The sequence below is a fragment of the Lathyrus oleraceus genome, chromosome 4 (assembly GCF_024323335.1).
Source record: "Lathyrus oleraceus cultivar Zhongwan6 chromosome 4, CAAS_Psat_ZW6_1.0, whole genome shotgun sequence".
NCBI lineage: Eukaryota > Viridiplantae > Streptophyta > Magnoliopsida > Fabales > Fabaceae > Lathyrus > Lathyrus oleraceus.
Window position 1 is genome coordinate 482,213,988 of NC_066582.1, and position 12,135 is coordinate 482,226,122.

Consider the following 12,135-nt stretch of genomic DNA (forward strand, 5'->3'; position numbering starts at 1 on the left):
TGCTACTGAGATACGCAGTTTTCTGGGGTTAGCTGGTTATTATCGCAGATTTATTGAGGGCTTCTCTAAGTTGGCATTGCCGTTGACGCAGTTGACTAAGAAGGGTCAAGTATATGTGTGGGATGCAGCTTGTGAAGCGAGTTTTGTTGAGTTGAAGAGGCGGTTGACCAGTGCTCCAGTGTTGATCTTGCCTAATCCTGGTGAGTCCTTCGTTGTTTATTGTGATGCTTCTTTGATGGGTCTTGGTGGTGTTTTGATGCAGAACGGTAAAGTTGTAGCTTATGCTTCTAGACAGTTGAAAGTTCATGAGAGGAATTATCCTACGCATGATCTAGAACTTGCAGCTGTTGTATTTGTGTTGAAAATGTGGAGGCATTATCTGTATGGTTCCAGATTCGAAGTGTTCAGTGATCACAAGAGTCTGAAGTATCTGTTTGATCAGAAAGAGTTAAATATGAGGCAGAGAAGGTGGTTAGAATTACTGAAAGATTTTGACTTTGAATTGAGTTATCACCCCGGTAAGGCTAATGTAGTTGCAGATGCGCTAAGTAGGAAGTCTCTACATATGTCTATGATGATGGTTCGGGAGCTTGAGTTAATTGAACAGTTCCGTGATATGAGTTTGGGTTGTGAAGTTTCCGCTGACAGTGTAAAGTTGGGTATGCTGAAGTTGACTAGTGGAATTCTGGAAGATATTCGGAATGGCCAGCAAGTTGATGTCGCTCTAGTTGATCATATTACCATGGTTAACCAGGGTAATGGTGGTAATTTTGAGATTGATGAGAATGGCATCCTGCGATTTAAAGGTAGAGTTTGTGTTCCTGAGGTGTCTGAATTGAAAAAGAGTATTCTTGAAGAGGGCCATAGGAGTGGATTGAGCATCCATCCAGGTGCAACTAAAATGTATCAAGACTTGAAGAAATTGTTTTGGTGGGCTGGTATGAAAAGAGATGTTGCTAAGTTTGTGTATGCCTGTTTAACTTGTCAGAAGTCAAAGATTGAACATCAGAGACCGGCAGGTATGATGCAACCTTTGAAGATTCCTGAATGGAAGTGGGATAGCATTTCCATGGATTTTGTGACGGGATTGCCGAGGACAGTGAAAGGTAATGATTCTATTTGGGTGATTGTGGATCGATTGACTAAGTCGGCGCATTTCTTGCCGATGAAGATTAATCACTCTTTAGAGAAGTTGGCAGAGTTGTATATTGAGGAGATAGTGAGACTGCATGGTATTCCATCCAGTATTGTGTCTGATAGAGATCCCAGATTTACTTCTAGATTTTGGGACAGTTTACAGAAAGCATTGGGAACTAAGTTGAGGTTGAGTTCAGCTTATCATCCTCAGACTGATGGTCAGACCGAAAGAACTATCCAATCCTTGGAGGATTTGTTGAGAGCTTGTGTGTTGGAGCAGAGTGGTTCTTGGGATAGTTATTTGCCGTTGGTGGAGTTTACTTATAATAATAGTTTTCATGCTAGTATCGGTATGGCTCCATATGAAGCATTGTATGGTAGGAGGTGTAGAACTCCATTGTGTTGGTATGAATCAGGTGAGAGTGTTGTACTCGGACCTGAGATTGTGCAGCAGACGACTGAAAGGGTTAAGATAATTCAGGAGAAGATGAGAATTGCTCAGAGTCGTCAGAAGAGTTATCATGATAACAGGAGAAAGGCACTTGAGTTCCAAGAGGGAGATCACGTGTTCTTGAGAGTTACTCCGACGACAGGTGTGGGTAGAGCTTTAAAGTCTAAAAAGCTTACTCCGAGGTTTGTGGGTCCGTATCAGATTTTGAAGAGGGTTGGGGAAGTGGCGTATCGGATAGCTTTACCGCCGCCGCTTTCTAATCTGCATGATGTGTTTCATGTGTCTCAGTTGAGAAAATATATTGCGGATCCTTCGCATGTTGTTCAGTTGGATGATATCCAGGTGAAGGATAATTTGACCGTTGAGGTGTTGCCAATTCGGATAGATGACCGAGAAGAGAAGACCCTAAGAGGTAAGAAGATTGCTCTAGTGAAAGTTGTTTGGGGAGGTCCAGCTGGTGAGAGCTTGACTTGGGAGCGTGAAGATCAGATGAAGGAGTCGTATCCGGCTCTATTTGCTTGAGGTATGTTTTCGAGGACGAAAACTTCTAAAGTGGGGGAGAGTTGTAACACCCCGATTAAAATAAGAGAATTATTTAATTGAGTTAATATTATTTTATTAATTTAATTAAATAAAGTTGAATTATTGGATTATTATTATTATTATAAATGTTATTTATTTTAATAATAATTAAATAAATAAAATAATTGGAATATGAAGAGTGGAAGGGTAAAAGTGGAAATTGGATAAAAGAGGCCAAAGTGAGAACTCAGGTTGTTTTCACGTGTTTTTGCCTCAGAACCAGAGAAAGGGGGAGAAACGCTGAAGAGAAAGAGAAGGAAGAGGAAAAGGCCAAAGATTGCTCAGAGCTTCCTTCAATCCAAAGAGGTAAGGGGTCTGAACCATTTTAAACGATAATATGCGAGCAAATTCATGATATATGTTGGATTGTTGATGGATTTTGGGGATTTTAGGGAGATTGGGAAAGTTTGGGGTTTTGATGGAAAATCACGTTGGATGAAACTGTGTTTAGGCTGTAATTGAATATGTGTTTGGGTTAGTTGTGAATTTCCGAACGTATAGCTTTTTACGGGAGTTGAATCGGAGGTCCGGAAGTCCTCCAACGGCGGAAAATGCGGAGAACTCTGCATTCTGCCTTGTGTTAGCGCAGGGACTGCTGTTTTGTCTGCGTTAACCGGTTAACCCAGGGCGTTAACCGGTTAACACTGTTTATTTTGTGAAAATGTGCTGTTTTGCCTGCGTTAACCGGTTAACCCAGGGTGTTAACCGGTTAACACTGTTGCGTTTTGCCAGAAAATGTATTTTTCCTGCGTTAACCGGTTAACCCAGGGCGTTAACCGGTTAACACTGTTGCAGTGTGGAAAAATTGTTAATTTTTATGTTGTGAGCACAATTGGTGAGTGGCCTACTGTAGTTAATTATGATGAGTAATGTTGTTGAGTTGTATGTCATGCTATTAATGATGATGATAACATGACCATATGATGCTGTTGTTGCTATGTTGATTATGATGCATGTTTGGTGTGCATGCATTCATGAAAGGCCGATGCCTAGTGATGAACGGACTGAGTTCCAATGATGTTGTTGACTCCGGGCTTTTGAGAGGCTTGGTTCCTTGTGGGGAACTCGGATTCTATGGTGATGAATCTGGGAGTGGTGATCCTGTAGTAGGTCACAAAATGGGTATACCGAGTCGTGTTGAGTCATGCATGGGTGTGTGCATTGCATTTGATATGTTGTTTTGTTGATGTTCATGAGTATGTGATTATGATGAATATGATGAGCTGTGTTGGCATATGTGAAATATATTTATGTTTATAATTCTGTCGTTATATTATTATTTAATAATGTAATTCTCACCCCTTCTGCATGTGTTTATGTTCATCTATGATGAGCAATGTGCAGATAAAGAGGAGTAGCTATTGTTGAGGTTTGAAGAATAAGTGTAGCGTTATTCTACAGAGTCGAGTCAAATGCTCTGGTCATGTGACACCGGGGTTATGGGATTCGATAGATAATTGGTTATCATTTATGTTGTTTATGATGACTAACATGTTGAGATGTTTTGTTGAGATAATGATGAAATATTTTATGAATTGTTATGTGATGAATGATGATATTGTGCTGTTGTCCGCTGCGAAGTTTTAAGTATTAAATAATATATGTTATGTTGAAATGAAATAAGTGTTATGTTGTAAGGAATGTAAACTCTTCTACATGTTGTACTCTGATAATATAATTAAATATGTCGTTCGGGTAGAAGGGTGTTACATCTATTGTCTACTTCCACTTTGATGTTTGGAGGAAGAGCTAATTCAACTTTTATGTGCATGTGATATGAGGATACATTATAGGTCATTTTGGACCAATGCCATTGAACAAGTGATTTTCCTCAACTTCAAAAATGCATAACTTCTTCATATTAAATCCAAATTAGGTCAAATTAGTGAGCATTTTGAATTACTTCTAGATATTTACAACTTTTATGAAGGAACCTTTCTCATTTGAAGCTCGCATAAAAAGTTAGCCAAGGTGGAATAAGTGAACATATGGCTTGACACTTAGAATTTTTTTTGATATGTTTGATTTTCCCAACTTCCACCTCAAAATTCGTCATGATCCAAGCTTCAAATCAAAAAGTGTCCAACACGAAAGTTGTTCCTCTTGGCCTAAACTTTCCAACAAGTCCAGTTTCATCCATTTTGGACAAGATTTGAATGGGTTGCACATGGCTTGAACATTGGATCATCATTTGGCAAGATTGAACTTGAAACTTCCATATATCATTGCCTAACATTCCAACATGATCTCAGCATTGCTTGTACTCAATTATGGATCAGAAGAAGTGATTTCATGGGCTTGTACACACCCATGCGCTCATGCAATGTACATTGTTATTTTTGATTTCATTTCCCTTTATGCTCAGAAACAAGGACCCTGCGCGCCAGCTTTGAATCCATACCTTCAAACCCTCTCATTTCAAAGGATAACCTTGATAATTTCCTTTGGAAATTGAGTTTGAATCTCACTGTTTTAATATTCGAAACTCCAAGAGTCCTGAGCTTTTCATCCATTCAATTATACTCCTTCAAGTGTCCTGAACAAGATCAAGAGCAAGCAAGAGCAAGATCAATCAAGCACAGACCTGCATTGAAGGTATTTTCCAGAAATTTTCATCTCTTCGATTCTCACTCAATTCTCCATAATCCTCTTGGATCCTTGGTTGTATGAAGTCCTACCAATATAGGCAACAAGATTGAGTTGCTTTAAGGTCAAATCGAAGCAACTCAGATCGTGCACCTCAAATTTCAACTCCTTGTATCTCTCAATATACTTGGAGTTAGGATAGATTAAGGCCAGATTCGAGCTCAGGGGCATTTTTACTTTAAATTCATGTCCTTATTTTTAATTTTGGTGATGGTTGTGGATGAACCAGTCTGGTGAAGCTCACCGGAGAAGGAGACCGAAGCTTTGGCTCCGGTGGTGAGTTGGCATTCATCTGAGCCACTTGATCCATTTGAAATGATCTAATCTCGCGCGTTGAAACTTATTACCATTTGTGTTGCGCGTTGGTAATTATTTTTTGGATCATTATTAATATTCTTCATGATTTAATTGATTTTGTGAATACACAACAAAAGGTTCATTCAGATTTGGTAGAATCAAAACTCATCTTAGATGCATCATAATACACAACAAAAGGTTCATTCGAATTTGGTAGAATCAAAACTGGTGCAATTGTCAACTTACTTTTCAATGGTTGGAAGCTCTTTTCACATTGTAGATCCCATACAAAAGCTTGACTCTTTCGAGTCAACCGACTTAAAGGTATGGCCAATTTTGAGAAACCCTCAATAAGCCTCTAATAGTAACCAACTAGTCCAAGGAAACTCCAGATCTCAGTAACTGTCTTCGGGGGATTCTCACTGTAACACTGCATCTACCTTCGAAGGATCCGCTACTATACCACCACTAGAAATTACATGCCCCAGAAAACTGACTTCATGCAACCAAAACTTATATTTAGATAGTTTGGTATATAATTTCCTCTCTTTTAAAACTTGAAGCACAATATGGAGGTGTTCTACATTCTCTTCATCTGATTTAGAATAGATAAGTATGTCATTAATGAAAACTACAACGAACTTATTCAAATACGGTTGAAATGTCCTGTTCATATACTCCAGGAATACACCAGGTGCATTAGAAACTCTGAACAGCATTACCGAGTACTCATAGTGACCATACCGAGTTCTAAAAGCAGTCTTGGCAATATCTTTGTTCTTCACTCTAATCTGATGGTACCCTGATCTCAAGTCTATCTTGCTGAATACACATGCTCCAACCAGTTGGTCCATAAGATCATCAATTCTGGGAAAAGGATATTTATTCTTTACAGTAACCTTGTTGATTCGACGGTAATCTATACACAATCTCATACTGCCATCCTTTTTTTTTACTAACAAGACTGGAGCTCCCCAAAGTGATACACTCGGCCTGATGAACTTCTTATCAAGTAAATCTTCCAATTGCTTCTCCAATTCAGCTAACTCTGCTAGAGATATTCTATATGGAGCCACAGATACCAATCAAGTTCCTGGTATCAAATCAATGTTGAATTCCACTTCTTTTTTTGGTGGCAGATCATTAATATCATCTAGAAACACCTTTGGAAAATGATACATCACTGGAAGTTCATCTATCTTTGCTTTACTTTCAGCCTTCATGGATGCAAACATCACGAAAACTTGTGCTTCATTCTTCATTAATTCCTCCAATTGATTAGCAGAATCTTGCAACCATGCTTGAGAACCCTCTAGATCATGTTTTCCCTTAAAAGTTTGAGGTTTTTTTTTCTCAGAAACCTGTCCAAACCACGATCACCTCCATCAGCTTGTTGATTATGTTGCCCCATTGCATGGGCCAAAGCTTCCAATGTATCAACGATAGCACGGTCGTTCCTTCTAGCCATATCTCTATATTCAAGCAAGTAATTGTTAGAAGAAATAATATGTTGACAGAGTTTAACTAAACTCGTCACACAAAAGGAAGTAAATAATTAACGAAATACTAGTCGATTAGATCGACTATGCTCTGATACCACTATGTAACACCCTAAACCCCGGATAATAGATTTTAAATAAAAATAATAGGAAAAGGATCTTACTCTATCATAAATACTTCATAAATCATAAAACAACAGATGTTGCACAATGGAAATTTATATAGAAACACAATAAAATAAGTCTGAATAGAACTGAAACAATACATCATAATCAAAATCTCATAATAGTTTATTACAAATAAATCAAAGTAATGTAAACGAACGCCCTTATCCCAGTGTTACATATCAGAGCATTCTTATTCGAAAACTAGAATATATAGAAGATAAAAGTCTGCTGAGAGGCAACAACCATCTCACTGCAACAACGAACCTCAGTCCTGCTAATCACATGTGCAAAGCATACCACAAAACCAAGCAAACAATAAAGGGGTGAGAATATACTTGCATATAGTAATGGTGAAAGTTTCGGCAACTAGTATGATAATGGAGAAACGATAATTCACTCAAAACATGAATGATAATCACGCAATAACAAACACAAAACACAACATTGAAATAACCATTCATCACAAGACACATCAATGTATGTAAGACTAATGTTCACCAACTTCATCACCTAAATGCATGTGGTACCAAAGTTTTGTGAACATCATAGGTATTTTACCGATATCGTCCACCATCGTAAAAAGTCTCTGACCCCTCAACTGAACCGATGATCCCCACCATAGGATCTGAGACATACATCTTATCCCTTAAATAGACTAACGATCCCCATCATATGGTCTGAGGTCACCCAAAAATAGACCGAAGTCCCACCTAACTCCGAAATAGTATGAATGCATGACATGTTATAAGGATTCAAACCGACATCCATAGAAAATCACCTAGACATCATCAAAGGTTGTATATTCACCAAAAATTGACATCATTATCACCATAACAAGTTCCAAGTATGAACTCAAGTGTCAGTCATAGTCCTCCAGAATAACATCGTAACATCGTTAATTCTTCAAAATGATTTAATTAAATTAAATATAAGGTTTATACTTAATTTATTTTTATTATGAAAAAATTAAGGTTATCAAAACTAACATCATTAGTTTTCCAACAAAAAAACTTATTTCAACTAAGAACAAAGCTTTTGTTAGTTTTAGCTTTATTTATAAAAATTATTGTTATTCACCATAATGAGTATACAAAACTCTAAATTTTATTATAATTAAAAGGTTAATCCTCATGGCATTGCCAAAGATCTTTAAATACATAAAACAAAGAAACTCTAATGAGTCTTGTGGGCTTTTAATCCTAAATAAAATAAATAAATATAAAAAAAACAAATAAAACATAAATTTCTAAAATTTCAGAAAATAAGAAAATGCTGTTTTCTGGGACGATTCCCTTTCTGAAAAGATATAATATGATTTATTCTGACATCGGACACCAAACTTGTGCAAAATTATGCTGAACCGTTCTGAAGTGTGATTTCTCCTTCGATACGTGCAACCAACTCTCCTACCTCAAAATTTCCAAGTTTCCACCTACCAAAGTCGAATTCTTACAGCATATAGTTCCCAATGACAAATTCACAAAAGTTATGATTTTCTCCAAAAGATTAATTTTAGAGTTTTTATGGAAAAAGTTATCGATTAAGTTATTTTTTAATAAAAAAGGGATTACGGTTAACAGAACGATCAAAAAGGACAAAGATTCACCAAATGGGATTATCCCATTTGAACATAGGTCGAATCACTAATCGACCAAATTATAATTTTATTTTTCTGGAAAAATTATTCAGTTCATAAAACTTATCATCCAATCATAAAAGTTTATATTTTATTAAAAAAATTAATAGTTGTTAAAGTAATTTAAAAACATTTTCCCAAAAATTATTTTATCGATTCAAATACATATATCGTTACTATTATCGATTCACCCAAAAGTGATCAAATTGGATTATTCCATTTGAACACATATCATAAAACAACCAATCGGTTCAACCTTCGACACTAAAAAAAACTTATATTCATATCATTATCCCTATAAACACTTGTGGGATATTATCATATAGAATTGACCAAAAGGGTTTTGGGAAAACCCAATTTGGTCAAACATTCAGGGATTGATACTTTTTAATAAAATAATCACAAACATGCAATTCTATATTATATTGAATCAATCATACAATTTATAGATTCAAAGACCCTTCAGAGTACTTGACTTTATTCTTTCGAATATACCTTTGGTATCTCTTGACAAATAGTCCAACATCATCATCATCAGAGTTCTTGTCATCCCTTTCTTTACACTTACTAGACTCATTCTTTGAGGACTTAAAACTAGAAGTGTTTAGAGCAATAAACTTCTTCTCTTCCATCTTGTCTTTACCTTTCTCTTTCTTCATCATCTATTCATATTCTTTTTCATGCTTTTCAAGCAAGTGAGTTCTTGCTCATGTTCTTCCAATTTACCAAACAAAGTAGTAAGATCAAGTGCTTTAAGATCATTCGCCTATTTGATAGCAGGGACCTTGGGTTGCCACTCCCTGTTAAGACATCTTAAAACCTTATTAGTAGCAATAACATTGGAGATAGAATTACCTATAGCATTCACTCTATTAATAAGATATGTGAATCTCTTTTGCATGTCGGCAAGGGTTTCATCATGCTTCATACAAAAAAGTTCAAACTCTTGGTTCAAAGTATTGATCCTAGCTTGTTTGACTTCATTAGTTCCCTTATGGGCAACTTCTAATAGGTCATACATAGCCTTGGCGGTTTCACAATGAGAGACACAATAATACTCATCAACACCTAATGCAGATCTGAGAATATTTTGTGCTTTCCAACCATGAGACCACAACTTCTTATCATTATCATTCCATTGATTTTCCGATTTTGGTATGATTACGCCTTCACCATTGGTCATTGTAATTTGATTAGGACCATTGGTGATGACGTCCCATACACCCTTATCAACGGAGTTGGTATGAATATGCATACAAGCTTTCCAATAGCCATAATTTTCGCCGGTGAAAATATGTACTCTATTATACGCTCCTTTAGGTTCGGTAGACATTATCTAATAAGCAAATCTTAAGACCGGAAACAATCGGAGCTCGTGATACCACTTGTTAGACGATAGGCCTAGATCTAAAGGGGGTGAATAAATCCCAAATTAAAATTTTATTCAAAAATTTGATTTAGAAAAATTTATGACGCGGAAGCAAGTCTAAAATATTTCCTGATCTCACCTGATCAGGAGGGCCTTCCAAGGTCTTGGTGAATGGGCCGGAGAATGAAATGAGAGGGGGGTGTACCTGCAAGGTGCTCCAACGCTTAAGTCAGAAAAGGTACAGAATGAGATTATCAGAGTGTGAGTTAGAATACCTGCCCCTTTGCCATGAAAGGGGTATTTATATTGAGCCCCCAGCGCTGGGCCAAGGCTCCTAATGGGCTGGATTAGCTAGGCCCAAGGAGGAGCTGCCAGGGGACGCGTAAGAAGCGTTAAGACCTAGACCAAGGTCTGCCCCCTGGTCCAACTGCCCCTATCCCTAAGGAGACAATATAGGGGAGTTGGGTGACGTGGTGAGTGGGATGCCGTTATGGCTCTGCCCGACACAACTTAGGTGCCCGCGGCGTGGGTTGACGATGAGTGGATGGAGATCATATGAGGAGGACCCGCTCGTTGTCCGACACGTATTTAAGGGGCCGGGGAGACATTCTCCGGGCGGACGGTCGTTCACCTGACGTGTCCTCGTGGTCGCTTGGATACGGTCGTTTGGACGTGGGCTTGGCGAGCATTGGGCCGTGCCGTGCTAAGTGTCGTGGCCCAGTCCAGAACAGGAGCCCCCAAGTCGAGTCTCTGAGCCAGAGAGATGACTTATGTTTCAACTAAGGGTTCCCCGAGACGATGGGGAAGCTTGATCGTTAGACAGGTGAGGTCGTAACAGCCTATTCATGACTGACATTTCTCCGGGAATGTCGGGGATGGAGGTGATCGGTTGATCTGCACCTTCCTTGTAGTAAACGCGGGTATGGCGCGGGGAGGAGGCGTCTTGGTGAGTCGAGGAGACGGACATGTGCTCGGGTCGTTTCAGCTTCTTGTCTTTGATAGACGTGTCTCACGATTAGTGGCGTCGCTTCGTTTCGCGCGCAAAGACGGCGTAGGCAGGCTAGGCAATGATGACCTAGCGTGTTGGTCCACGTGCCAAGCCCTATAAAAAGGGGTTGAGTAACTTCATTTCTACCTTTTTCTCGCTCATACGTTCACCGGAGATCTCCACCTTCTCTCTCGTTTGCTTGCTCGACCGTCTGGACCGCCGTCTCCGCCCGTCTTCCTATCTGAACCACCGTCTTCTGTTCGGACACCACCGTACCTTTTCAACTTAACTATGTCAGGTATGATTTTCCACTGTGACCCATTCTTTTTCCTTGTTGTTTTCTGTCAAACGCATGATAATGTTGTAGAAATGTGGTTAGGTTTAACTTGGGAACAGTGTAGTGGATTGTAGGTGTATATTAGATGGTAGAAAATAGGGTTGGGATCCTACTGTACCGGGCACAAACTTCATATGCCGGGCAATACTTGCATAGGCTGTATGAAGTTTGTGCCCGGTCTCCATAGAATGCGCGCGCCACCGAGTTGAGCGCGGTTAGTGTCCGTCGCCGCTACGCCCTTTCACTTGACCTGCGGTGGAAGGGTGGATTTGATATGACGTCGAATTCACTCTTTCTGTCTGCGTTTCAGGTGCTACCGGGCGCTTACGACCGAGGAAGGAGATTCTGGGTCCTCCACCGAAGACGCGACAATCGCTCGTCTCCCTGTCGGGGATGGGAGTGTCCGAGATGGTACCGAACACGCCTCCTCTTCCGGGCAGGTCGACTTCTCCTGGGTTGCGGACGAGCCCTTGGAGGAGGAATCCGACTTCTGTGACGAGGCCATCACTGCTCACGCTATGGTCGAGACCATAAGCCGGGAGGATCCACCAAACTGGTATTGCTGCGCCCCCAAGGAAGAAGACCGCATTTGTCACCATTTCCCGGGGAAGCAGTTCACCATGTATGAATTTGCTTTTCGCGAGGCGGGGATTAGACTGCCCTTCAACTCCTTCCAGATGTCGATCTTCAAGTGGCTCCGGCTGGCGCCGTCCCAACTACATCCTAATGCCCTCGCATTTATGCGGGCATTCGAGTTAGTTTGCCAGTTCCTCGGCATTGGTTGCACCCGGCTCTCTTCTTCCACGTTTTCCATCTCCAGAGGTCCGGTTCCCATGGTCGCCACAGTTGGGTTTCTTTCAAGCAGCCCGTGCGTCTGTTCAAGACGTACGAGGACTCTGTTCGCCATTTCAAAAGCCGGTGGTACGTGGTGATGCCGATTACCCGGGCTGCCCTTCACTCTCTATACTACTATCAACGGGAACCCAACGGGGAGGAGACGCTGATGTCGAAGATACCGCTGAGGT

At 39.8% G+C, this 12,135-nt stretch overlaps 1 protein-coding gene across 1 annotated transcript; it reads right to left on the reverse strand.

Annotated features, from left to right (window-relative positions):
* Positions 1 to 9,182: 9,182 nt before the first annotated feature.
* LOC127138096 (uncharacterized) lies at positions 9,183 to 9,599 on the reverse strand. Its single transcript, XM_051064498.1, has one exon. The coding sequence runs from the start codon at positions 9,597 to 9,599 to the stop codon at positions 9,183 to 9,185; it is 417 nt and encodes a 138-aa protein (XP_050920455.1).
* Positions 9,600 to 12,135: the final 2,536 nt, after the last annotated feature.